This window comes from Poecilia reticulata, chromosome 17, assembly GCF_904066995.2.
Source record: "Poecilia reticulata chromosome 17, P_reticulata-male-v2, whole genome shotgun sequence".
NCBI classification, from domain to species: domain Eukaryota; kingdom Metazoa; phylum Chordata; class Actinopteri; order Cyprinodontiformes; family Poeciliidae; genus Poecilia; species Poecilia reticulata.
In genome coordinates this window covers 11,224,552-11,252,396 of record NC_088846.1, presented here as the reverse complement: position 1 = coordinate 11,252,396, position 27,845 = coordinate 11,224,552, and the positions used below count along the sequence as shown (strand labels likewise).

General features: G+C 41.3%; 2 protein-coding genes across 3 annotated transcripts in view; one reads left to right on the top strand and one right to left on the bottom strand.

Annotated features, from left to right (window-relative positions):
• prg4a (proteoglycan 4a) overlaps window positions 1-4,168 on the top strand; it is a 7,419-nt gene extending 3,251 nt beyond the window's left edge. Inside the window, exons 8-15 of one of the 2 annotated variants that reach the window (XM_017310181.2) lie at window positions 66-290; window positions 409-504; window positions 579-665; window positions 740-879; window positions 1,774-1,933; window positions 2,097-2,195; window positions 2,287-2,418; window positions 3,339-4,168. In XM_017310181.2, coding sequence (XP_017165670.2) covers window positions 66-290; window positions 409-504; window positions 579-665; window positions 740-879; window positions 1,774-1,933; window positions 2,097-2,195; window positions 2,287-2,418; window positions 3,339-3,535 — 1,136 coding nt within the window. In that variant the 3' untranslated portion in view covers window positions 3,536-4,168. Of the gene's footprint in view, window positions 1-65; window positions 291-408; window positions 505-578; window positions 666-739; window positions 880-1,773; window positions 1,934-2,096; window positions 2,196-2,283; window positions 2,419-3,338 lie in introns of both variants that reach the window. The other variant, XM_017310180.2, reaches the window with a different exon arrangement.
• On the bottom strand, window positions 3,733-27,845 carry LOC103479306 (nucleoprotein TPR-like). The gene is made up of 55 exons (XM_008433668.3): window positions 27,584-27,845; window positions 26,632-26,736; window positions 26,480-26,544; window positions 25,839-25,929; window positions 25,576-25,679; window positions 25,245-25,409; window positions 25,048-25,140; window positions 24,882-24,962; window positions 24,693-24,780; window positions 24,454-24,591; window positions 24,251-24,345; window positions 23,804-24,001; window positions 23,607-23,714; window positions 23,308-23,531; window positions 23,052-23,215; window positions 22,728-22,837; window positions 22,463-22,611; window positions 22,221-22,383; window positions 21,294-21,428; window positions 20,980-21,120; window positions 20,619-20,823; window positions 20,328-20,524; window positions 20,106-20,246; window positions 18,001-18,117; window positions 17,711-17,914; window positions 17,442-17,617; window positions 16,831-16,978; window positions 16,557-16,694; window positions 16,238-16,369; window positions 15,647-15,777; window positions 15,325-15,535; window positions 14,707-14,799; window positions 14,187-14,300; window positions 12,687-12,791; window positions 12,366-12,557; window positions 12,241-12,279; window positions 11,864-12,070; window positions 11,626-11,737; window positions 11,328-11,521; window positions 10,968-11,035; window positions 10,419-10,618; window positions 10,120-10,326; window positions 9,867-9,988; window positions 9,348-9,422; window positions 8,261-8,479; window positions 7,979-8,171; window positions 7,718-7,905; window positions 7,166-7,237; window positions 6,320-6,408; window positions 6,073-6,185; window positions 5,895-5,993; window positions 5,668-5,809; window positions 5,457-5,554; window positions 4,243-4,332; window positions 3,733-4,058 (listed from the first exon to the last, which is right to left on the bottom strand). The coding sequence occupies exons 1-55, from the start codon at window positions 27,732-27,734 to the stop codon at window positions 4,021-4,023; spliced, it is 7,437 nt and encodes a 2,478-aa protein (XP_008431890.2). The 5' UTR covers window positions 27,735-27,845; the 3' UTR covers window positions 3,733-4,020.

The window sequence follows — 27,845 nt, the reverse complement described above, 5'->3', positions numbered from 1 at the left end:
CAATACTTATAATTAAATCTTGGATCAGAGCTGAAAGATATTTTCATTCCTTCTCCGTCTTGCAGGTCAAGGTAACACCGCGGCAGGCCCGCTGCCCGGGCAAGTGTCTACCTCTCTGGGTGGGGCTCATCAGCTCCCAGCAGTTCATCTGCCCCGGCCCAGCAACGGTGCTCCGGTTCTGGATGGCAGGGTTCCTGTTAGCTCCTCCACCAACGGAGCTGGAGATGGGAAACTAAACGTCCAGCTGGTGATCGCCCCAGGAGGCCTTAATCCATCTGGGCCCAGTCATGGTAAATTCACATAATTGATAGATTTTTCTCTCACTTTTACTTCTTCGTGGTTTAATAGTCAATGTAATTAACTTTTTGTTGGTAAAAAATAAGCACTCTGCTCTTTTATTCCCATCAGGAGGTCCGGCTCAACCCAGACCCAGCACCCTGCTGGATGTGGCCCAGGCTTTGGGTCTCTCTGTTGGACAAAGAGTCCCTGAAGGACCTTGGACAGGTACGGTTAGTGATCTTATCGAGGCGTCTCTTTTTGATGGGATCTTGCTAATTTACCTGCATGCGTTTGTGCAGGACTCATGTCGAATGCCGACCTGTGCAGTGGATCCCCCATCAACGGACTAACCGCTCTCGGCAATGGCACCGTTCTGATATTTAAAGGTCAGCTGTCTGGTCATCAACAGGTGAGTTCAGTCATTGTGGATAAAAGTGTGTAAAGCGTGTGTGTGTTGCAGGCGAGTTGTTTTGGGCCGTTGACTCCGTCGGAGGCTCCATTGGACCTCCGCAAAACATCAGAGAGACTCTGGGGGTCTCGTCGCCCATCGATACGGTCTTCACGCGAATGGACTGCAGTGGAAACACCTACATCATCAAGGTATTAAACTCAGGTCGAGGTAATCCCATCTAACATCCTGTCAGGCCTGGAGCTCGTTGGACGTCTCAGCTGAATCCAACACCTTGAATGAAAAACCTATTTTAGCATGTTTGATAGTGACAAGGGGTCGTCTCCTATGAATATTTAATTTGATTCATTAAATTAATAATAAGATTCTCAAGGAGAGCTATAAATCAGAAAAGAGTCCAGTCTGGATTATAAATTCATAGTCAGGCAGGAGGATTAGTACAAAACACGACTTGTGTCTTTTATGCCTTAGACAAATACTGTAAAATATATTATCAAAGCTCAACATCAGAGCAGTTTAGCACTGCTGAAAGCCAAGTAGCAAAACAATTTGGCTTTAAAGACCTCATCCGACCTCATCAGTCTTTTTTATTTTACTATGCTTACTATTACACATTTTTTTTCACATCAGGGGTTAAGATCATAGTTATGATCTTTGTCTTATGCCATGAAAAAACGTGTCAGATATTGTGAACCCAACGAGATTCTTCCAAAACTTGGTCTCATCAAATTAACTTATAAACTTTCTGTTCCTTTACGTGATGGAACATGACCTTGAACTACCTCAACAACATGTATGCTTAGAATAAAATATTTTACCAATTAAATCACTGCAGTTTTATCTGTGTGGCCAAATTAAAATATTGCGAACAGATGTTTAATACTTAATTTCAAAAGATTCGCAACAATTGTAGAGCCATCTATTTATTCATATTTTAACTATTTCTCAATAGGTAGTTTTATCACTACATTCTGACACAAACAAAAACATTCTTGACACGTGACCCAAATTTAAAATACGTTCGACAGACCAGTTTACTTCATGATGATGGGAGGTTTTCCATCAGCTCTTTGTCCGTTGCCCAGGGAAACCAGTGCTGGCGTCTGGATGAGAACCTGATGGTTGAGCCTGGCTACCCGAAACCTTTGACCTCTGAGTTTCCAGGTCTGACGGGGCCCATCAGCGCTGCTCTGGTGGTGCCGGCCACCAGGAACAGACTGGAGACCATTTTCTTCTTCAAGCCAGGTGAGCAGGAAGCAGCCAGTGATACGAACACTAGCAAGATCTAACAGATTTAAATCTACGCGTCGTCGTCTCCAGATAACAATACGACAGATGGACATCATGTCTAGTTTCAGACAGCGACTGTTTTGGTTTGTTAAAACTAATAAATGTCGTTTCTGTCTAGGAGACATAATGCAGAGGTTCACCGTCCTCCCAGGCAGCTCTGCGTTCTGCAGGGACAAACCAAAAAGCTCCACGCTGAAAAACCTTGCCCAACAAGCCGGTCAGTAAAACAGATATTTTGATGCAATTATGTAAAGGAGATTGCATCTGTTTTACTTTGATCCGCACTCATGCTGTTTGCATTTCAGCAGCAGACGTTCTTCTGAGCGGGGAGATCAACATCAAAGTTTCTCTGACGGGCTTCCCATCCCCCGTCACCTCCGCTCTGTCCATGCCCGCTCCGCAGAGCACCAACCCGTACCAACACTTCGTCTTCTCTGGACGTAAGTACCAGTCTGATCTAGGTCTTCACATCCCTGGATTTCATTTTACAATTTGTATTTCAAAACGTTTCACGTAACGGACCAACACAAATTAGTGCACAACGTAAGTGGAATGACAATTTTAAGTGGTTTTCAAAACCGTTTTATACATAAGAGGATGAAAAGTGTGGCATGCACTTGTTTCTTTAAGCATCCCAGGTAGAAATGACTTTTACTGTAATTAGAGCAAATCTTTTGCAATGCGTCTTTACCAGCTTTGCATATCTAGAGTCTGGGAACGTTCTAGAAATTAACTTGGACTCAGATAGGATGGAGAGCATCTGCAAAAATCAATGTACATGGTTGCCACAGGTCATGATTTAGGTTAAGACTTTGACGGGGCCATTCTAACGTGAACAAGCTTGTTTCTAAGCTGCTCCATTGAAGCACTGGCTCTATGATCTGGGTAATTTCTCAACTTCGTCAACTGATTCTCTCACCATAGCTGTGGATCTCTGCAGCTCCTCCAGAGAAACCAGGGGAGTTTGCTGCTATAAAGCAATAAATCACATAATAAAATCCCTGATTTGTATTTGTTTTGTGCTCGTAAAACAGAGAAATTGGGTGGAAATAAGTTTCAAGACACCTTCTACTAAAAACAGCGATGTGCCGTATTCACTGGTACATCATCCCAAAAAAAAAAAATCTGCTGTTTGCTACAAGCATTCAGAGATCAGTACTTAAAAACAAATAATGGAGATAAAAAAGTGAATATTGAAGGTTTATAAACTAAAATAAATGGTGTAATGTGATTTGAGAATAATACTGTGAATTTTTCACTTTAAATTTAAAGTGTTGCATGCTTATTACAGTACCTTTTTCAAATTTTACATTATATGATCACTGTATGTGTAATCCTGAACTCTTTGTTGTCTACACAGCTCTCTATTTCAGAGTCCAGATTACAGGAGACCTGCCGGCTCTGGTCAAACCTGATCCCCCCGCCTCCCTCACGCCTCCTCCCAACCGACTCCTGAGCCCTCTCGTCATGGCGACCAACCCTGCCAACCCGGCAGGTCAGAACCAGGACCCTCCCCACCCGACCAACTCCATCAGGTTCTGGTTGCGCTGTCCATAGGCACCTCCAGCGGAGAACGCTGGTTTCCTGCGTCAAGATACATCAACAGGATGCTCTTAAATAAATGCTTTTTGCAGTAATTCACTACTTTTCAACACTTTAGATGATGTAAAAGTTTCAAATTTGAACCATCCAATTTTCCATCTTTATATACAGCATCTAAGGACTATTAGAAGAGAGTCATCACATGACATTGCTGCCATTTGTTATTCCACTTTATTCTTAAAAACACTTGCAGAATAGGCTCTAACAGAACAAAATACAAAACAAATCAGGACAAATTACACCAAACCTCACTGGATTTTACAATCAAACATGTCTTATATGAGAAAAGACAACCTGTTACGTCTCCTATAAATTGTGGCAATTGACTTTTATGTGACCTTCAAACCTTTTGAAACATTGAAGTTAAAGGTTTTTTTTTATGTCCTAAACGGATAAAGATGAATCTGGAAGGAAAATCAGTGTCAGGCCACACCCCCTTTTCATGTGGCTCCGCCTCTTCCTGCTCGAGAAAACGCTCCTAAAACGAAAGATAAAACCTTTTAGACTAAACGGACATATGCTGTGATTTAACATGTTCATGTCATGTATGCTGCTTGTTGCACATCAATAAACTGCTTTATCATTGTACTCGAGTCACTGGATTGTATTAATTATAATACAATCATGAAGCAAAAGGTTAAAAAGCCGTCAGTTCTCCTTACCTGTGCGACTGAGGAACCGTCCTCTGCCTGAGAGGATGCCCGTCTGACGCTGGCTTGTTACTGAGCGAGGCTGACTGTCACTGCTGGTGTCTGGTTAAATAAACAATAAAATCAGGTGATTTTATTGTTAAATAATGATGATGGACTACAAGCTGCAACATCAAACCTGTTTAGATAATGAGGGCATCAAAGCGGTTAATAGATCGATCAAGTTTATGCCACATTTCAGCAGTTCAAGGTGTTTTACATCATAAAAGCACAACAATACAAGTTTGTAGGTCACAGTCAACAATTGAAACATTATATTTTGACAAGTGAAATGGTTACATATCAAAATGTTTCAAATGCAACTCTAGACTCCTTTTTAAGTGGGAAGATTATGCTCCGGGTGAACATTTTGGGGGGAAAAAAGCCCTTTCAATAATGGATCCTGCTGAATTTTGCAGAAATAAATGGACAACATTGAGATAGGAGACGAACAAACCCGACGTGAGCCTGTATTACTGCCTGATGTCCTGGTAGGTTCAGTAATCCATGCTTTTAACTCGTCTCTTCACTGCCCGTCTTTTACTCTTACAACAGCAGCTATTAAAGCTGCCAGAAGTAATTCACTTGCGACATAAATGTTGTTAATTTTACTTAAAGGTGACATGAGGTGTAAAGTGAACATTAATGGTTATGACTGTCACATTGGGTTCTTGTTATCCCAAACAGAGTTCGCTTTTACATGACGAAAAGCTCATGTGACTGGAGACCATTTTTTAGCTCCAGCATCAACGCTGAGGCCTTCACAGCGTTTAATTGTTTGTTGGCAAGGTTCTTCAGACCAGTAGATTTATAATATATCAGTGCTGAGTGGAGACATGCCACACTTTAGCTTTTTGGAAAAGTTTTTACCTTTAACCCTGGAGAGATACGGTGTGTGATTGCTGCATAACAGACAGGTGTGTAAGGGCGATTTGATCATCAGACTTCTTGTACAAATTGATGGCAGATTTAAATCAATCACAGAATCGGTCAGTGTGGATGGGATACCTGGACAAACCTATTTAATTTGAACACTCGCTTTATTATATCGAGCTTTACATGTTGCAAACAGCAGCACCTCTTCGTAGAAACCTGAGGAGGCTTAAATAACGTAAACAACAAGAATCGAGAATTTACAATCCAGGCCATGATTTAAGATGAAAGAATTATTGAACCGAGTAAATTACCAGGATCTTGACTTGTAGACGGCAGGGAGGCATCATCGCGTTGCTGTCCTGTTGACTCCATGACCATCTGGCCGTCCAGAGAAACGTCAATATCTGGACTGAACACAGATACAAAAATGTTGGAGGTTCCATATTTTCCTCCTGATTTAGTACACTATAATCATGTAACATAATGTTAGCTTCAACATGAATTCCTGCATGAGATCCTCACCCGTCTCCTTCCTGCTCCATGAAAACCTCATCTCCATCATCTGCAGCAGCAGTCATCCCAGTTGAGGCGGTTACCATGGGAACCGACTGGGAGGCCAGGTTGTCGCCACTGTCAGAGGGCATATTCTCTGTAAAGACCGTCACTGAGGGAAACAAGAGTGTTAGCAAACAGAGGTATACCAAAGAAACAAACAAAAAAATAAATAAATAAGGTATGCGTCAGCTCACCTGGTGCAGCCACCTGTAAAGGTGTGGTAGGGACACTCCTCCCTCCGCCATCTTCATCATGAGCAGCCAGGAAGAGAGGAGACTCATACATCCCCAAGCCTACATGTACAAAAGCTTTATTTATAGGTGACATTACCGCTAATAGGTTGGTGAATGTGTGTATGTGAATGGTTTGCACCTCCTTGCGACGCCAGCTGTCCCAGGTCCGAATGTGAAGCTGATGCCTGCTGCAGCAAATCTTCTGGAGGCCCGAACCTGAATCTGGTGGAAAGACCTGCAACCTGTGGAGAACTGAGGAGTTAAAGGCAGAGAACAAAGTTAGCTTTCGTCATTCAGACACTGCTGGAAAGGAAGGAGAATAAATGAGCGCAGCGCCTGCAAAGATTCCTCCAAGAGAAGAACAACAGGATGTGTACGACTCTTACTGTATAGCCTCGGCAAAGCCATCGGTGCGGTGTGGGACCACCAGAGTGGGAGTACTGGGAACCATTCTGTCATCGTCGTCAAAGAACGGCTATAGAAACACACAGACACGCTCGGTTCAATTTACCTGCTCGATAAACTTCACAGGAACTGATCAGCCATGAGATTTTATCCTCTGACAGAACAAGTTACAACACAACGTTCTGCCCTCTGCTAAGTCAGAGCTTAGCAGAGGGGAGTCCAACAAAAATCCTCTGAAGAAGCTATTGATGTGTAATTTTTAAAATACTTTAAGCGCTGATTGTATTGCCAGATATATTGGCATATTATGTGATTCTCGGCATCTGAGGGCCTCCAAGTCCTTCCACATAAAAGTGTGTTATATGTAGAGCATGTGTATTGGGATGAGGTGGTGCACAGTATCAGAACTAAGTTAATATCTTAATAATTATTAAGGTCTAATTAAATGTTTATAAGTGCCCCCTGGTGGCTTGAATAATTATTTCCAAATGATATAGAAAATAGTTTGGAAAACAGCTGGAGTCACTCCAAGCATTAAGCATGTAGAGATGATTGAAAGTTCAATAAGGCAGACAGAGTGTCTGCATAAAGCAGCATGAAATAAAATTAGTAAAATTAATATTCTATATCTGCTGCAACATGTGTTGTTTGTAAATGCTAAAACAGTGGTTTACATGTGCTGCCAGACTTTAAGTGCCAGTGCCTAAAATGGTAACTTCTTCCTAAATGTAGCAACTATTTATGCTTGTTCCTTAATTAATTAAGCTGAATGTCAACTATGAAGTCAATCAGACTAGTAATATAGTCAAACATGTTCATTTTCTTACCATGGAGGCTAATCCAGGAGTTAGTTGAGGTCCACGACCCGATGATGGTCTACGAAGTTGAGAAGGCTGTCTCTACAGAAAAAAAACAAGAAAAAAAAGCAGACATTTCTATCACAGGACTGTAGATGTGTTTATTACAAACTAAATTAGAGATTTATATCCGAAAGCTCCAAAATTAACAATGTTGCGATTGCAGCAATTCCAATTCTAGCAGCAATGTTTTGATTGTATTTTTATTTAAATGCAGTACAAACCTTTGCTCTTTAACATGATAGCGGCGTAATCTTCTAAAATAAAGCAGCTGCTTTGCAGAATGAAAGTTAAACTCTTATAAGTTTAAAATACTTTTATAGCGTCATCGCAAATACTTCAGTACTTGGAAGATGATTTAAAACATTTGAAGAGCTAGAATGAGTGTTTTACTGTTCCCTTTAGTAATAAAAACAAAGAAAAATCCTGAGAAACAAACACACCACTGACGCTGCGTACTCCAAACAAAACCTCCTGTTACACAAGTCAAACCTTTGTTAATATGACAGCTTTTGGTTTTACCTGTGTGTGTGGGGGCCCCAGTTCAGGGGCCGGAGCCTGGATGAAGAGCCGTGGTGACGGCCTGCGCGGCTGGGAGAGGCGGGGCATCAAGGAGGAGGAGCAGGGCGAGTGTGTAGAGGAGCAGGTTGGAGGGTGGTGGAGGTAATCCCTAGCAGATCCGAGATCTGCTCCACAGCTGGTGCCTTCTCCTGAAGTAGACGGCGACTCGGTTAGGTGACGTCACAAGTGTGCAGGAAGCGGCGCTGCGGGCTTTGGGCTTACCGCTCTGTGAGGGGTCAGCAGGGCGCTGCGAGCTGGAGGGGGCACCACTCACATTCTCCTCAGCGTTGGAACCGCCTGAAGGAGCGGCTTCCTCTCTCTCATCTTCAGCCTCCTGACTCTCCTCGTTGTGCTCCTCTCCTCCTCTCATCCCACTGTCAGCAGCTCCATCATCATCTTCTTCGTCGTCGTCTTCCTGAGACAGCGATGAACAAAGAAAGTCAGTAGCTGAGACGTGTGCGTCTAAAAAAACAAAACACTAATTGGTTAGAAAAGAAGACAAACCTGATCTCCTCCTGCTTCCTCTTCATCCTCTTCTTCGTCTTCATCCTCTTCTTCCACTCTCTGGTCCCCGTCTTTGCTCTCCCTGCTCTCGCTGTCGGTGTCGATCACGATGACGTCTCGAATTAAAGCCGAGCCCTGGGAGCCCTGGTCAGACGGGACGGACTGGGAAACTCCTTCGTCCTCCTCAGAAAACGCCTGGAAGCCTTCCTCTGGGAGCTCCTGCAGAGCAAACACGGACCAATTAAAACACATTAATATATAGAACTTTACAGTTCTACCCGCAACATAATCAAAGGGGAAGCTTGGACTTTTTGTTTCAGGCTATATTGCTTTCTCGAGTCGTTTTCATTCAAGTTCGTAGGATTATTATTTTTTATTTTTTTATACATCCGCGTGATTATTCTGCCTCATTTACAGTCGTATTTATTAATGTATTATTTAAAATGTGAAAATTAATCTGCCCAAAAAAAAAAATTATTAAACAGAAGTATGACCTTGATATACAGTATGTGTAATACCTGCTAACAGGTTGTTATTTCCAAGCGGTTCTTTTAATCTGATAAATTAACTTCATCAGGATTCAAATTTTTGAATACGACAAGCAGGTGCTTTTTGCAAAAATAAAAAGAACGTTTACAAAATGCATTATTTACTGAGGCCCTATCTGATGCAGGTTTTCCCCCAGTGTATTATAAGCCTGGCGGGCTACCAGGCTTTACTTGAGCCCCCACCAGGCTAAGCATTACTTATTTAAGTCTTTTTAAAATGTTTGCATTTTTTAAGACTTTGTAGTTGATTTTCAGGTATTAATCTTCCAATATTTCAATAATACATAATTACTAAGTGAAATTCTCAAATTTCCTATCAACTTTAAACATTTGTAACTCAAAAACACGACAGACTACTGGATGAATCACTGACCTAGCAAGTTTTCTGGGGGAAACCTTGCGATGTACTGATTTTTTCTTTTTTACTACCGAGTGGAGTTACAGTGGTGTGTCAGAAATATTGTGTAAATCCTACAACAATCTGTATTGTGTCTATTTTCTAGAAAACAGTTTTGCTTCATGTCTCTCTGAGAACCGACCCGACTGTCATCAGGCGAAACCTGCTGCTCTCCCATGTCGCCCAGCTCTTCTTCCAGCTCTTCATCACCCTCCATCTGCAACAAGGAAAATTACACAAACCTCATTTTTGTGCAGTAATTCTCATTTTTAAAGGACCCGCAAAACAGTTTTTAATACATCAACAATCTTTAGCAAAGAAAAGAGGACTGAAATAGCAGATAATATTTTTAGTTTCCATTTGATCTTTAATATGAATACACTGTTCCAACTGAAGCCAAATGTGCAAAGCATGAAGAATGGTTTGACAAACTATCGCCTTCATTTAAGTTTTAAATTCAGACTTTATGCACGTGTAGTTTTATACCAGACAACCAACTTTCCATAGAGACGGCTATGAATTTTTCACAGTTCAATAAAAGTTCCAACATGTGACAGAAATGGATGTAGAACAAAGTAAGAACTGAGAAACATGGGAGATGATCAGAATTTAAATGAAAAAGGTGTTTATAGTCTTTTAGACTCTGGGTGTTTTCTTTTACCTGCAGAGCGATTGTTGGTTTCAGTCGTAGTTTTTTAGTGTTGGGAGGCGTTTGGGAACTCTCCGGTCGACATTCCTCTTCCTCCTCTTCGGTTTCTCTGCTTCGCTTTGAGCCAGGTTTAGCTACACCAAAACAAAAACTTGAACGTCAGCTTATACACTAAAATCAACCATTTGTGTTTTCGCCTTTGCGTTTTAAGGCAACGTCTCAAGTTTCAAGGTTGACAGCATCTGAAGGCGATGTTGCTGATCACCTGTTGACGGCATGCAGGAGGAGGATGAGGAGGATGTGGATGGACATTCGGCCTCTATGCTGGATCCTGCGTCCTGATTGGCCACCTGCTGCTGGGTGGGCTGAACGAAGGCCGTGGCCTGAGTGCTGGTTGGCTGAGTTAAGGAGGCCAGAGGATTCATGAGGGAAGAGCTGGTGGAGTGAACAGAAGCTCCTGTAGAGATGAGAGCTGCAGAGAGAAACACATTTTACCCACTCACATCTAAAGTTACCTTTAAGTTGTTCATTTTTACTTTATTTTAAAAGCTACTCCGTTTTTACCCTCCTGACTCTCCATCTGTGTAGTGGGCATCACTGTGGCGGTGGGTGTTGGGATGGGGACAGGTGCAGGTGTGACCATGGGCCTGATGCTGGCGCGAGGGGTGGACTTGCTGCCGGTGGATGGACTCGGCTTGTTGCTGGGTGACTGAGTGCTTGGAGTGGGCCGAATGTTGGCGGTGGGCGGCTCAGAGGTGCTCAGGCTGATCATGGAAAAATTTACATTAAGACAATCAGTTTGATTCAGACAACGAGAAATTGACTTTTTCTAGATCACAGATGTCAAACTCGAGGCCCAGGGGCAAAATCTGGCCCGCTGTAGGTTTTTATGTGGCCCTCTAGACTCCAAAAAACACTAAAACAATCACAAAATCCTGGAGGAACAGCTACCTATTGATATTTTAACAGCAATGAGTTGACGGCCCTGTTCTGGATCATTTCTCATCCATCCCTGAAAACCAACATCTTAATGAGTCCAAATGGAAGTTTAATCCTGCATAAACAACAACAAAACATTCAAAACAAGAACAAAGTCCTTGGCGTTGGCGTTACCTTCCCCTGTCTTGAGCAGGACTCTTCAAAGAAATTTGTCTCTGGTCTGAAGATCTGGGCTGATCCATCTGTTGGAGATAAAATTAAAATAAAAAAAAAAAACAAATAAGTCAACAAATAACAAATTTTACTGGATTATAAATTGTCCCAGAAATTATTGCGATAAACAATAATATCACTGTTTCCAAGTAATGTACTGATAATGCCCTCTCAAAGTCTAAAACTCCACAGAGGAACTGGAAGATATTTTAAATATCTTTTTAATAAAACGCAACCACCAAAAAGAATAAATAAAAGTGAAATAAAAACCACTGGATGTTATTTTTTATTCGTAGTTGTGTGAAGAAGCCCATGATGCACCTTGGCTCCGCCCTGGTCCTGAGTTTCCTCCCTCCCATCAGAGTGCACTTGTGTCTCTCTCAGTTCTCTCAGCTCTCTGTCCATTCGAAGAAGTCGTCCTTCGTACTGAGACTTGAGGGCGTTCATCCTGACCTCCAGCTCCTCTTTGCTCTGCTTCAGCTCCTCGTTCTCCTGGTTGAGCTGCTCTTTGGCGCCTGCAGGTGAAAAGTCCAGGCGATCAATGCAGGAGGCTTCGTAAACAATGAAACAACTACATGCGGTTAGTTATATCGTCAAAATATATTCAGGTCCAACTTACTGTTTACTTGGTTGATTTTTAATTTGGCTCCCAGAATGGCCTTTTTGGTCTTCTCCTCTTTCTCAGCCATCTGCAGTTTGAGCTGATCTTCTCTGTTCTTACTCTCAGAAAGCTGCAGAGAAAAAAACAGATTAAATAAGATTCAACCATTAATACAACTATTGTTTTTCCTTATGTCTTCATAAAGGTGCAGAAGAAACCAATCAGGAATGGATTGCATAATATTTAAAGCGAGCACCTCCTGTTTGAGTTTGGTCAGCTCATCATGCACCGTCTGACTGAAATCTCCAGCGGCTGTGGAGTCACTGGCTTGGGTAGACTGGGTAGACTGGGTAGACTGGGAACTCTGGGTGGCCAGTGCTGCTTGGTTAGCTTCATGAGCATGCTTAGCTTCAATTAGCTGCTCCTGCAGTTTCATAATCTCTGCTTCACGCTCAGAAACGGTCTTAAAAATACACAAAAAAGTACAAAAATAAATGAACACAACATGTACATCTGGATGTACATGTTGTACATCCAGATGTACGAGTCATAAAATGTTGCCTGTTTTTACACACATGCATAATTAAATTAACTTTGGGAAAATATTTTGTGCACATATCAGAAGCAGCAAACCTTCTGCAGCTTGTCCAATTGGATTTGAAGCTCAGCCACCTAGTGGAGGACATCAGATGGAGAAGAAAAATGATCAGATACCTTTTAAAATGAAGAAATGGTGTGTTTAGAGAAAGTTGACTCACCTTGTTTTCGGCTCGACTCAGAGAGGTCTTCAGGTTGCTGACCTCCTGACCGTGGTTCTGCTGGAGCTCCTTCTCTTTAGCAGCATTCTGCTGGACGGCCTCTTTAGCCTGCTGAAGCTCCTCCTGCATCTGCTGCATCTGGTTCTGCCGGGCCTGGGCCAGAGACTGGACCGATTTCAGCTTAATCTGTGTCTACAATCAGGAGAGAAGGATATGCTGTATTAAAAGCATAGATACAATTACATAACACAAACGTAAACGGAGAAATGCTTTGTTTACTTCACTAAACAGAGCAAAGTCCTAGAACGGCTTTTGTCTCACCTGCTGGAGTTGGTTCTTGAATTGGTCAAATACTTTCTGCTTCAGGGCCAGCTGGCTCTGATTCTGCTGCAACTGGGTCTGGGCCTGAGTCAACTGGGACTGGGCCTAAACAGGTAAAAAAAAGGAAAAAGAAAAAAAAAAGGTTTTGAGCAGCTTATTTCCATTAAAATTAGAGATAACAGCTGATGGCATCCTGCTGAAATGTGGTGCATTTGTCTTTACATATTTTTATTTGAAAGTCAGAGTAAATTGAAAAATCATTGATTCCCTGAGGTCAAGCTGGAGAAGAAGTGAAACTTAAAAACATGCAATTATTTTTCATATCCCTTCAGAATGGGAGAACCTTCCTTTCTGTTTTCCTCATCCTTGAGTTTCTCTCCACCTTATACCAGTTTATGCACATCTCTGGCTTACACCTGTAACTTTGAACCAAAACCGGTTCAGATGAGTTCAGTAAAAGAAAAGAAAAACCCCGTCTCAGAAAACTTCTGTTATCGGTTTTGTTTTTCCCCAGTAAATAAGCCAAAGTTTTATTTTGTCACAACAAGCCCTTTTTGGCTTATGAGGTTACTCTCTTGACTACGGCACTAACAATGCTTGATTAAAATCAAAAGACGCATCATTTTAATGCTGCAGAAACTCCTTCCAGCTGCAAGCAAAGCTTTTATTTTCACCAAAATGCCCCAAAGTGCAGCAGTAATTTATTTACTCAGATTTATAACGGAAAATACATTTATTTAAATAATAACCACAATGGAAAGTAGAGACAACAGGAGAATATTACTACCTGTTTCATGGATTCAAGTAGGAAAAAAAAACATAAAAAAAAAAAAAAGTCTTTAGTGAATGTGTGCACTTCCATCAAAAAAAAAAAATCTCTGCAGCAGTTTTATGTTCTTTTAAACATGTTGGCACATTCAAAATAAATACTTGACTGAAACATCTAAAACTATACGGAATTAGCCAAAAAAAAAGAGAATTGGATTTTTCTTTTGGAAATAGTTTGATCAGGAAAACAAGCATGTTCATCTTTAAGTGTAAAACTTGTGCAGTTACGAGTCCTTTGCTGAAACTGCGCTAACAAACATCCTGTGGTTTACCTCTTTACAACCAAAGTAATCCCAAACAGGCAACTCTGTATATTTTGGCAACCAATTCCTCAATTTTTGGACCTTTTTGTTCTAAATTGTCAAATCAGTCTGTGTATGTTTACAAAGTCTAAATGTCTCCTGAGCAAATATATGACCCATTATCATTTATTTGACTAACAAATATCGGTTGGGAAAATTTTGCATACCGTCCAACCTCAGTGTTCTGTTAAAAAAAAGAAGCTTTTAAACCGCACATTTAAAATGAATTTCACTCACTGAGAGAACATGCAAACTGCATGTGGTGAGACCACAGTTTGGGATTAAAATAGTGCTAACCACTGGAGGAGCACAGTAGAATGCAAAATAACACAAACAAGCCCTAACGCATCTTCATGTCTGTGTGTGTCACCTGCGTCAGCTCGTTCTGGCTCTGCGTGAGCTGCGTTTGGAGCTCCTGCAGTTTCTCTTTGCTCTGCTGATGTTCCTTCTGAACCGCTTCCAAGTCCTGCTGAGACTTCTGAGCCTGATGAGGAAAAACGAAACAAAAAAAAAGGTCACTGTGCTTTTCCCAAAATCATCTCGTACAAATAATTACACAAACATATTTACGGCAAACATGATCTGGTGTCAAACTAAATGTTTGTAAATTACATCTATATTTTACAAAAAATGTGCATCTATAAAATTTAATAACATTCACAGCTGTTTGGGGGATAGAAGGACTAAATTTCCATATAAGTTATAACCCTTCTTTATTAAATCCTTTGTCTAAATGAGTTAAAAATGCCATTTTAACTCAACATACTTGGTCCTGCTCAGGAGGAATGCTTACTACTTACTAAATTAACCAGTAGTTGTATGTCTAATTTTTTTTCTTTCCAAATGATGCTCCCTTTTTTACAAACTCTACATGCATCTTTTGAACTCACCTCCGCCTGCCTTTTCTGAGCTTCCTCCTTCAGAGTTTGTATCTCATCCTGGGTCTTCTTCAGGTCGTCCTTTCCAGAAGTTTCCCCAGCCGTCTGGAACCCAAACTGATAATTAATCACTGCATCTTTCATTCACTCTCTTCAACATTAGGTCTGTAAAGTCACAAAGGTTTCTACTCCATTACCACAGGTCAAAGATGAAACAGAAATAAAGAGAAGAACAATTAAAAGTCCCAATAAAATTACAACACGTTGCTTTAGAGAGACGTTATTCCCGACTGAAACCTGAAGACACAAAATTAGGTAGACATAATTTAAACTAAATAATATATTTGCATATTTTTAACTCCACTACTGGTTAAAATTGAATTAGATATTTAGAACTACCTTTTGATTTTTAATAGAAACAAAGTAAAAAGTGTCAGATGTTCACAAAAGTAAAACAATTTCTGGGCTGAAATGAATCCATTTTTAACATGAATCCTTCACACACAACCAGTTGACAAGCACCAGTATTAGTGGAAATAAGCATCTAAAAAGTTATTATATTGCTGTATTGATTAATATCAGACCATCAATCGTTATTTGGCCAAAGTGCTTCCAGGATCTCCGTCCTACCTTATCATTCTGGGCTTTCAGCTCCTCGTACTGAGTCTTGTAGCGGCGTCCAATCTTCTTCACCTGTGTGATGGTCCTGTTCTTCTCCAGAATTTCATTGTTTTTGGTTTCCAGGTCTTTCTTCAGAGAGTCTTTTTCCGATGTCAAGCGGACCACGGAGTCTTTGAGCCCTTGAAGCTGGGCCTGAGCTGAATTACTGCTGGCGTTGGATCTGAATCACAAAACAGAATCAGAGGAGCAAAAATAAAAGCGTGTGCCTCTTTGTGTTCCTGCTGCGGTTTGAGTGCAGCTCCACGAAGCGCGCCGGCGAGGCGTGTTGTACCTGGCCAGCTCAGTCCTCAGCTTAGCCGCCTCTTCAATTAGCTGCGCTACGCGTTTCTGCTGTGCCTCTTTTTCAGCGGTGATCTTCTGTTTCTCCTCAGCGTCTCCCTCTTTTTGTTGGCTGACCAGGTGCTGTGGACACAAAGACTAAAATTTACTCAAACTGAAAAAAAATTAAGACAGAGACAGCAACACAGTGGAAAAAAAACACCACAAATATATATGTAAAAAAAATAATCGTCCATTCATGCGGCAACTAAAAAGAAACCTTGTTACCTGATAAATCTTTGAGTTCAGCTGATTTTCTACTCTTCTGCACGCAAATTTTCAGAGTTTTTAGCCTTTTTTTAGCTCATTTTTAAAGCACAAGTAAGAAAACAGTTCAATAAGAATTTACAGCATGAAGGAGAGATGCAAGTGTGGGACCTTTGACGGACATCTGAAAATGCAGCCAGGCTTGTTTGCTATTTGAAGACGAACTCAAAAGCTCTAGAACATTCTAAGTTTTCCCACATTATAACACAAAACCTATTCTACAGCTGAGACCTGAACCACTGATAAAACACCAAAAGAGCAACCGTTTGATTCTTACTTGAACTTTAGCCTTCCAGCGTTTGAGGTCGTCCTCCAGCAGCCTCTTGTCAGCCTGCAGGGAGCCATTTTTCTCCGACAGTATGGATAGAGAGTTATGCAGGGGGGCGATGTCTGACTGCAGCTTTGTTACCTTGAAGGAACAAAGGAAGAAAGCATTTATGATCAACGTCTTAAATGTCTTCAATTAAACATCTGTAATGCAGCATTTCACTACAACAGATATACCAATAATATTCTTTTTATTGTAATGAAAAAAGTTAACCGTAGACAACCGGAGGCAGCAAGAGACAGTATGAAAGTTAGCGCTAGGTTCTTACTTTAGCCTGAGCCTGCTGAAGTTCCAGCTCCAGCTTATCTCGGTCCAGTTTCAGCATCTTGTTGGTTTCTTGCAGAGCACTGATGCTCTCCATCTTCTTCAGCTGTTCCTGCTGCTCACACAGAGTCTTGCTGGTCAACTGGGGAAAGTTTAGACCACCAGATGTTTATCATTACTATTTATTCTGGCTTTACTTTTCCTGAAAAGCATTTCTGCATTTGTCAAAGGCATGACAGTAGGATAAAAGAGGTCAAGGAAGTCATTCAGTCTCGTACTTGCATCCTCTCCCTCTCGGCATTTAGAGCTTCCTGCAGCTCCTTCAGTTCTCTGTCCTTGTGCTCGACTTGCTGTTTGTAGCGTAGAGCCTCTCCTTCAGACGCCTCACACTGAGCGACAGCAATCTCCTTCTCGCGACGCACAAACCTGAACAACACGCAAACACACTGAACTCGGCAACCTTTACCTGGCACAAAGTAAAACAATCACTAAAGCTCTGATGTTTTACTCCGTCAATTGACAGTAAAAACGGTTAACGCCTCACAAATCTGGACTGAAAATAAAAATTTCATAAACCACAGTTTATGATTCATAATACCTTCACATTTCAATTCCCAAAATATACAAAAACCAGTGCTTTATTTGATATCCAAGCCAAACAACCTTGGATTCAAAACCAAGTAAAGGGAACTTTAGGTAAAAAAAAAAAAAAAAAAAGGAATGAAATAACCCTTTTATAGCTGGAAAAAAACTAAAATCCACTGGACCACATATTAACCTTAATATGATCAAGGAGTTAAATATTCTCAAAAAAGTCATATTTGGTTAAGAAGTTGCATAATTATTTGGCAACACTCGTGTTAAAGCAGACGCAGTGACCCCAGCTCACCTAAGGATTTCCAGAATCTGTTCAGTGGTTTTCCCTTCCTCGCTAAACGAAAGGTCCAGCTGCTGCAGCTGCTGCTGCTGGCGACTCCTGGCAGCCATTTCATCCATCTCCTGGAGCAGGAGGGTATTTTGTTTTCCCAGTTCCTCAAAGCGAGATTTCATACTGGACAGCTCTTCCTGCAAAAGAGTGGAAGCAAATTTGTTTCGACCAATCAAAGGCTAATGTTACACACATCTTTCAGCCTAAGAACACATCAACGACGGCTGCACCTTTAGTCGCTTCTCCGTTGTACTCCAGACATTAGTTTTGACTTGTAGGAGGGAGGTAGCTTTCTTCAGTTCTTCTTCAATCTCCCTCTTGCGTGCCGCTTCCTGCTGGGATGTTTTCTTCAGCTGCTGTAGAGCCTCCACATCGGCAGCATGAAGCATCAGCTCTCGTTCGTACTTGGCCTGCGCCTCGCCGGCTAGCTTAGTCTGAGGGAAGAACAGAGTTTGAGTGAAGCCTGATTTCTAGACAGACCAAGCTGGAATTTTAAGAAGCTGGTTTGTTTAAAATGGACCTGCAGCAGGCTGTTCTGTGTGGCTTTCTGTTCCTGTGTGACAGCGGCGGCAGCTCTCTCCAGGGCGTCCTGCTGTTCTGTCTGACTGGCCTTCAGACGGCGCTGCAGCTCCAACACCTCGACAAACAAATCAGGTTTAGACTCACTCCGAACAACTCGTCTATAACTACAACAGGCCAGAAAATACACAACAAAACATTCATCAAATAAACACCAAACTAAGCAAGTAAAAGTGTTCTTATTTTTGCTTAGTCGATATTTCAAGGGTGCGTTCACACCAGCCTTGTTTAGTCCACTTTAATCCGATTCTAGTTTGCTTGTCTAGAAAGTCCGGTTTGTTTGACGAGGTTTGAATGTGCAATCAAACTCTGGCACTGACCAAAAAAGCAAACTCTACTCCACCTATAAACCTCGGTCTCGGTTCAGTTGAAGTGAACTCTGGTCTGGTTCGAATTCCAATTGTGGAGTTTTGAAAATCTTCTTTCAGAAAAGATCTTTAAAAAAATCATCAGGCTACTGAGAAGCAGAATCAAGGAACAAGACTTTTATTTAATCGATTTCTCCCCAAACGTCTGCAGACGGAGAAACACACTTGATGACAATCAAAGTGAATTCTGATTATAATACAGTTACATCCCAGATTTATAGGCCTTGCACACGCGCAGGTGTGAACAGGGAAATTTTCTACTGCCAGCCAGCCACGTCAGTAGATTCCAAAAACATCTGACAATCAGGTTATTTCCAAAACACATTGAACGAGGGGTGATGTCCAAAGAAAAGGTCAAGAGACGGTCAAAAGGGTGAAGGTGTGAACCTCTCAAGTCAGAGAAGTATCTCTAAGTTGTTGTTCATTTTCCAAGGGCAGGTTTCAAAATTCCTCTTCAGTCGAAGGTCTTTCTGTCTGACACTTTAGGTGTTAAAAAAATAACCTTTAAGTTTCATATATGTATGTCTAAAATAGCCTCTTCCTGTCACAGCTCTGAGCTGCTGCAGGCATTTCCTATTGAAAACGGTCTCTTAAGCACACACTTTTTAAGCTGCTTTTTTGTATAACAAGTATGTATCAAACTTCAATAAAAGTATTTAAACCTTGATTTTGATGTTTCTTTAATATATAATAAAAAGCAATGTTCTTTGGATATAATATAAAATATATATTGAGCTTCATTTAAGCTTAAGAAACTACATAAGCTTCAGTACAAAAGTTAATCCTAGGGCCTTGAAAAGCCCCATAAACAGCTTCTTATGATAAAACTAAGCTAAATAAACATATTAAAAAAATATGAAAAAAGATATATAAGAAAAATATAAGAAAAAACATATGTTCACACTCAAAAGTTTTGGCATCGTGATTAAGTTTGATGCTTCTGAAGACAGAATTATTAGGGGAAAATGATCAGACATGATTTTAATTTGACAAAATGTGAACACCAAACCAAAACAAATCCGAGAGTCCAGCATTAGCAGGAGAAATGACTTGTAGTTTTTGGCCAAAGACAAAGGACAAATCCTTCAATCGCTAAAATCTGATGCTGCTCCATTTTTTTTGTTGACATTTTGTGACGAAGTTGCACTCTGCGTCTTCTTCAGAGGTTCTTATTACGTTTTCTTCTGCTGAAAATCCTTGTCCTCTCCTCCACAAGTGAGTAGAGAACAAGGATTTTCAAAGGGTTTGGTTTGTTTGACACGTTGCAGTATGAAAGGGAACCACACCCTCTGAAAATTTAACAAATGTTGGAGCTTTTGTCCCCAACTGAACCGAGTCTACTGGACTATGAGGTGTTAAAACATCTAAATGAGTATGTTATCAACATATCTAAAACGGTTTGTATTTTCTGACAGAAAATATTTTAAAAATATACTGAAAAGTTGTTTAAGTAGTGTTTTTCACTGATGACAGTTTTATTTAGAAAAACTGATGAGCATGAGAAGTTTGTATCGCCTTTTAGTGCTGCTACTCTGCATAATATCAGAGTGGATCACTGAGTTAATCTAAAATCTTGTTCAGTTTCAGGAAGACGTCGTCTCTTTAGATTAATGATCCTCCACTGCTTAAAACGGCAAAGGTAGCAGGTGACCCCTCATCTCCTCCTGTACCGTCTTACTTGTTTCTCCACTGCATCCACAGCCTTCTTCCTCTCCTCCAGCTCCTGCTGCTTCAGCTTCTCCACCTCTAGCATCTTCTTCTCCAGCTGCTTCTGCACATCCTCTGACTGCTTCAGTCGGACCTCCAGAGGAGAGCGCGACTGAAGAAAAGACGGAAACATTGAGTACGTCCGTGTTTATTTTACTACATTCAGCCAACTTGGGATGATTGTGTCGTCTACCTCCTTTTCTTTCTTCAAGCTGTCTTCCAGAGTTAGAACTACAGATCGGTACTGTTCCACCGTGGCGTTGGCATTCTTCAGCTGCTCCGCCAGCTCACCGTTCTGTTCCTCGGCACTTCGTAGTTGAGCCTTCAGGTCCGAAAACTCCTGCTCTGATTGGCTGGGCTGTGGAGAGGCTGCTGGGACTGGGGAGTGCACTGCAGGAGACGAGCAGAGCCACAAACACCGTTATCACCGAGACTCAAAGGTTTGTCTCTAAGAGCTGGACGTATCACGTGCAAACGTACGCACCTCTGAGTGGAGCCCGCAGGGCGGCAGATCTGACGACCGAGGTCGTTGTGATGCTGGAGGCGGTGGCGCCTTCGGAGGAAGACGCAGGCGCCAGCTGAGCTTTCAGCGCGGTCACCTGCTGCTCAGAGCCACGCAGCAGCTCCTTGGTCTTCTGCAGCAAGATGTTTTGTGTCTCCAGCTGCTTCTTTGCTTCCAATAACTGGGCCTAGAATCCAGGAGGAAGGAGCAGAATAAAAACATTTATAGTAAATAGTGCTGGAAAATCTAGCTACGTTGTGCTTAAGAATCCTTAAGAAAGAAAGAAAGAAAGAAGGACAGAAAAAAAGGAAGAAAGAAAGAGAGAGAGAAACATTTTATGTACATCCATGCTTCGTCCGAGGGCGTGTCTCTGAGCAACTTCCTCCTCCAGCTTGGCCTTTATTGAGGCCAGTTCAGCCTCCAGCTGTTCAATTTTGTTGTTAAGTCGCTGGCGAGTCTCTGTCTCTGTACGCTCCATGGCCAACTTGAGAAAAACAAAGACAAAATTAGATGATTCAAAAGAAAATGTACGTGTATTTATCAGAATTTTTTTTTTACTGAATTAAATGTAATATTTAATTTTAAACAGTCACCAAAAAGCCTTTGTAGTAAAACAGGAAGAGAGGAAACCAAAAAGGATCCAGTTTGGTTTGATACCTGTATGGTCTTCAGGTTGGTCAGCAGAAGGTTCTGGTTGCGTTGCTCAGCCAGGACAGCTTCCTTCTCTTTACTGAGCCGACACTCTGCCTGCCGCAACATGTCTCTCTCTTTAGTCAGGTTCTCCACACGCACCTGCAAATCAACGGGAAGATGGGGAAAGAAAACGCAGTCTTTGTTAGTGGTTCATAAACTGATGACTTAAAGAAGTAAATCCACAACTTTTATGTTACCAGACTTACTGATATAAACTCAATCTGGCAATGAAGTTCAAGAAAAAGATCTCAAAGTAAACTGGCAAACGTAAAGTTTTATTAAACTAGAAAATAACCATCTGTATTTGCTAAACAATAAAGCAAAAAAAGAAAGCAACAAATGAATGCGAAGTCAGATGAGAGAAAAAGTAAAATATAAACTTTACAAGATAGTGAACATTCAAAGGTCAAGTCTCGTCAAATCTGCCTTTTCAAAGTTGTTACTAAAACATTTTTTTTGCTAAAACGTGAATAACTTAGGTTGATGTCAGCCTTTTATGAAGACAAACAAAAAAATATTGATTTAATTGAAACCAATTAATTGTTTTTTTTTATTATTCAGAGGGGACCTACTAAAAATAAAGTCTATTATGACTCAAGTTTTATTTTCTTCTATTTTCTCAGGCCTTTAAATTATGAATTCCTAAACTTGAACATAATGTGAATCTTTTTGTATAAAACAAAGCTATCAAGATATACATTGATATATATATTAATCTCAAATCAAGAATTGGAAAAAGCTAATAAAACATGGTCATTGCTGACGTGTTATTGCAGTTTTAATACATCAATCCAACAAATTAGCGTTTGCTCCCAGTTGTGAAAGCGCCAATACAATCTGATGTTTAAACTTAACACAATATCCCCAATATTCTTCTTCTTCCTCCTTCACCTGTTCCAGTGCCAGTGTTTCATTGGCCTTCCTCAGGTCCAAGACCATCGTATGGATGTTGAGCTCGTGCCGCTGAGCTGTGGCAGCCATTGTTTGGTTACTCTTCTGTAGCGCGCTGATCTCTCTGCGGTAAGCCGACACGGTTTCTTGAAGAATCTCATACCTGGACAAATAGAGGCACGCATGTTTCAGGAATTGAGGACAGAAACAGGATTTTGTTTTTTTCAAAAGCAAAACCAAACCTCTTGTTACTGAAGTCCAGCTGAGAAGTGAGTTTGGCGTGGCTGGAGCGGAGCTCCCCCAGCTGCTTCTGCAGTCGGTCGTTAGTTTCGTTCAGCATCCGGTCATTCTCAGCCTTCTCCTTCTTATACAAGGTGAAAGCGTCGTTGAGCTGGAAGGAAACAGATTTACTTTCAGAGCGGAGACTGGAAGGAGATTTCTGTAATCCGTTCACCGTGTTAGAACAATAAAATGAGGGAAAGAGCCAAGCCTTGTGAAAACGCCAACCTGTTTTAGAGCAGCTTTTGTGTGCGTGGTCTGGCTGGACTCTGTGGCTGCGGCTCTCTGAGGAGTGGAGCGAGTAGCTGGGGCGGAAGGACGGAGAACCAACTCCTGACCTGTCAACAAAAACAAGAAATTATGACCTCGCTTCCAGATGCATCTTTCGTTTCATCAGAGTATGCTTTTAAGTTGTAAATTTGCCCTTTCTGTACATTTTCTTATTCTTGTTTTTATATATTTTTTCTCTTTTTCTGTGACTACATTTGTCTGTCCCTTTGTTGGTACAATAAGGGACAATAGTGGATATTTCCATCAGAGCTCTGGCGTCACCTTGAGGAGGTAAGCTGAAGCCAGTGCTCTGAGACAGCAGAGCCTTGAACATGTCCCTCTGCCGAGCGTTGGAGTCGGCCAGCTGTTTCTGCTGGTTCCTCTGCTCTCTCAGCTGCTCCACCTCCTTCTGTAGTTTATCCACAGCAGACTCCAGCTCCGTTGTGCTACAACCAGAGATAAAAGAAGAGAAGAAGGCCTTTTCTTTTAGAGCGCCTGTGAAACGCTTCCAATGAAATAAAACCTACTGATTTCTTACCGTGCGTTTTCCTCCCTGGACCGCTCCCTGCTCTTCTCCTCCTCCAGCTCCCGTAGTCTTCCCAGCAGGCTTTGGTTCTGTCTCTGCAGCTCCATCACGCTGCGAAACGACAGCTGGCTTGAGCTGTTCACCTCCGAGGTGCTGGAAATGTCAGAGGAGCTGCCGTCGTCTTTGGACACCCGATTGCCGCGCGCTTCTTCCAACTCGACCAGGAGATTGCACAGCTGGGCCAGGCGGGTTTAACACGTTAAACTCCAGATCTGGGTTACTGCTATGAATTCACACTGGATATCCGATACCTGTGCAGACGAATCCTCTAGTTGCCTCTCAGCCTTTAGTTTCTCTCTCTCCATGGCGTCGTAACTCTGCTTGGCTTCATCTTTCTCTTTTTGCAGACTGTAGATCTCCTGGTAGTGTAAAACATTTTTGCCATTTATGAAAGACATCACTTAATGCCACCAAGTGAATAAATTCATGCGCAAATAACTTGACGCACCGTTCGAGCTTGTTCCAGTTTGTTGCATAGGGAAGCCATTGACCTCTGCATGCTCTCATACTCCTCTCTCTGTCGCTTGAGCACAGGAGCTTTGGACTCCACCTCCTGGACTATTTCATCCAGGACTTTGCTCACCCTCCTCGTCTCCTGTTTCTCAAGCTGCAGCTGGGTCTGACACTCTGCGTATGCGTTATATAGCTAAGGGAAACCCAGACGGGGAATGTTTTACTCAGGAAAGTGGCGTCTGAATATAAAAATACTCAACTCCAAACTCTCTCAGTGGTTGGAAATAAAGAAATGTATGTTGATTTCTAGCCAAACTAGGGCTGAAACAATTAATCGATTACTGAAATAATCGTAAGCTGATTTCGTAGGTGATCAACCAGAGCAGTAATTAAGCCAAAATTGTACAAAAATCGACTTCAGCTAATTGGGTTTAGTTCTTACATCGAAAAATTTCATGCCAGGCTTGACAATTGCAGCGATGGCAGCGGCCGATGGACACATGGAGTCCAGCTGTTCCTCTGTCAAAGACGACCCACCTGCACGAGGAAAACACAGAAGATAAGCGCTAAGATTAGCACTGCTACGCTCCACCTTCAACAGAACGAACACGGGCATCTGCAAAGCGTGCGAGTGAATATTCGTACAGCAGTTTTTTCCGGCAGCTTTCGTCGTTGCGTTTTCCAGCTCCTTCTCCATTTTCTTTATCTTCTCTCTGAGTTCTGCCTCGACTCGTACTTTTTGCTCTTCAGCATCTGAAACTTTCTTGTCCAGACCCTTGTTAGCTGAAAAGTCGTAATGTCGGTCAATTGCAGGTTATCAGAGATGAATGCCATATGGAAAGCTAAAGTAAAAAAAAAAAAAAAACAGAACTCAGAGGTTCTACCTTCTCCCGTCTCTTTGACCAGCTTGCTGAGCTCCTCCACTGCTCTGCTCAACTCCTGGTTCTTTGCCTCCATGTCAGTCGCTGCTCCCTGCAGAAGGAAGCACCCCACATCGAGTTTTCTTTTCTTTTTTTTTTTTTAATAATTAGTGCTCAGTAATCAAGAGTTTTTAAGATTTAAGTGGTTCTGACCTTATAGAGGGATGACAACTTGACATGAGCGTTGAGCTCAACGCAGTATTTCTCCTCCATAGCAACCTGTTCATCCTTTGCCTTGAGGGACAGATGATAAATACAAAAAAGACATAAGGAAATCTCTTAAAAATAAGTGTATATATGTAGGAGTAGGACTAATTACCTGTTTCAGTTTGCTATTGAGATCTTCAGCTCTTTTACTTTGGCTTTCGCAGAGTTCTTTCAGAGAAGTGAGCTGACTTTCAAGTCTGCTCACCTGTTGAAGAGAAATATTACAAGACATTAGGAAGCTAAACAGAACAACAAAACCCAACCCTAACATAGAAGCCTGAAGTGTATCTGTGTTTAGCTTTTTGCCACCTGCTCGTTGCTGCTCTGCAGACTGCCCTGCAGCTCCAGTATCTCCTTCCCCTTCTCTCTGTTGGTGTCCAGTAACTCCTCACTTTTGGTCGACAGCTCTGCAGTTAACCAGTCAACTTTCTTTTCCAGCAGCTCTTTCTCCTGCTCCATTCGTTTCTCTCGGTGCTACAATTACAGCGATATAGTGTTTTTTACAAGGTAAACTGCCTCTTTGGCTTCGTAAAACTGCCTCGTAAAAGCATTAACACCCTTAAGCCCAACGAGTGGATTTTATGCGACAGACCAGTATGAAGTAGTACATCATTGTGAACCGGAAGAAAAGCTGTCAGACCTGCACAGAGGCTGTAGATGACTGCATTTCATCCAGCTTTAGCTGGAGCTCCATCTTTAGTTTGTTGGTGTCGGTCAGCTTCTCATTCAGACGTTTCATGTCCTCTAAAAACACAAATGTCACAAATTTAGGAGAAATAAGGCAAGTCTTCTGCAGCTACAAACAAAAACCTGAGATAAGAAAACATCTCTTGAAAAATAATGGAAATCAAGCTGAATTAGCACATTGTAATATTTCAACGAGGACCTGAATGACAAAGTTACCTGTCAGGTTCTCCACCTCCTGCGTTCTCTTCTCCAGCAGCCTCTCCAGTTCTCTCTTCTCCGCCTCAATTTCATACTTTGCCTTGGTTTGCTGCAAAAAATAAAAATGAAAATACACAGATGCAGTACTATAACAACAGTGAAAAATCTAATTTGTTATTGTTTCAGTGATTAAACCAAAACTATTTTGAATGACTTTATTGATCTAACAAAAAAACCTTAAAAACACACATTTAACACAACCATGTTTGTTTATAACAAAGCTTCATTTGACCAAATTGAAACATCTGATGTAAGTTCAAGTGTCATCTCACCACAAATAACTGTGTTTGACTGTGTTTGCATAATGACCCACATTATCCATACACTGAACCTACCTTGCTGGACCCAAAATAAATATTTATGTAATTAATTTCATTTTGGGTTTAAAAGAGATATATTTGCGAAATAATTAATTCATACTGACAAAAAGGTTAGAAAAGAAATTTAAAATAGACATCACATAACTTTGAATGGAATAATAAATTATGTTAATCATATTTAGTAGCAGATCTGTCACATGCAGCAAATTAACCAGCCATCAGTACCAACCAGGGGTAGAAGTAATAATTTTAGGTTTGGAAACTGTTCATTTCCTTTACCTGTTGTGGTTGCTTTTCTTCACTGGTCTCATCCTCTGTTCCTTTCAGAGAGCTCAGCTTTTCATCTGCACAAAGAGAAACATTCAGATCAAACATTTAGCAATGTAGGGAAACTGATTTACTGGTTACATAATAAATACATGAGAACTCACTTAGTTTTTTATTCTCCTCTTTCAGGATCTGCAGGTCGTTTGTGGCAGAAAGGATCTGTTCTTGGCTCTCTGTCAGTTGTTTCTCAAAGTCAAAGTATCGTTGCTCTGCAGGGACAAAATATTCAGCAGTTAATCAGGGATACAAAAGAATATCAAAGTAATTTTTTCTGTGGAAAAAAGGTTGACACAAGATGTGTAAATTGCTTAAAGGAATGTTATTAGCGCTTTAAATTTGTGACAGAATGAAAATGAATGTATATGGCTGCTTTTGTCACAATTTATGATGTTGACAACTATTTTTAATTAACACATTATTTATTTTTGTAGCAAAGACACTTTTTTTCTACACCAGTGTGCTACGATAGTCTGTAGTGTGCCGTCTGTGTAACCCACTACCAGTCATTGGTCTGTTTCCCAAACTTTATCTCTCTCTTTGAACTCTCTTTGTCTTTTAAGAATTTCATTCTATACTATGTAAAGTTAGACAATGTCATCTCTGCCATATTTTCCTAAAACATATGTAATATATATATTTATATTAGAGACAATAAGATTTAAGTGTTTCCAAGCATGAATGAAATCCCCCGCACAAAATCTCATTTAAAATTAGTACTGTTTTTTCTCTCTCTCTCTTGAGCGTTTATGAATATGTTGCATTATTTTGTGATTTCGGCCTTCATACAGAAGATTCCTAAGCATCATGTGATCGGAAGGTGTTTTCTGAGCCTGTGGGAATCCCTCTCCACCGCCGAAGTTAGCTTTTAGCATGACACCGCAGCTAGCACAGAAAGGGTGATTTTTATCCAAAAATGGATCAAACACGACATTAGTTTGTACACCGAACGACACAAATAAAGACATTCTAGCAGTCAGGAGTTGTCTATAACTGGTTTATGTCACTTTAACACTAGTAACAGTGAATTATAATGGTGGCTACGCGGATGTTACTCACCACTGTCTGCTTTGAACCGCTCATGCTGCGTCTTTAGCGCCTCGTTAGCATTCTGCAGGTCTGCTACAAACTTCTCCAGCTTGTTCTGGACGCCTTTCGGGAGTTTGTTCAACTCCGTCCGCTCTAGGGCCTGCAGTAAGACGACCGCCATCTCCACCAACTCCTCCCGAAAAACGAAATAAATAACTGGACGCCAAAGTCCTTAACTGTAGTCCTGAAGCGTATTCTATAACCAAAACTGAAGAGTACGAACGACGGAAGT

Excerpts from the sequence above, each read along its gene's own strand:
- LOC103479306 (XM_008433668.3), bottom strand. The coding sequence starts at position 27,734 with ATGGCGGTCGTCTTACTGCAGGCCCTAGAGCGGACGGAGTTGAACAAA. Across the intron at positions 23,715-23,803 it reads AACTGGAACAAGCTCGAACG|GAGATCTACAGTCTGCAAAA; the intron begins GTGCGTCAAGTT and ends TTACACTACCAG. Across the intron at positions 12,280-12,365 it reads TGAGTCGAGCCGAAAACAAG|GTGGCTGAGCTTCAAATCCA; the intron begins GTGAGTCAACTT and ends GTCCTCCACTAG.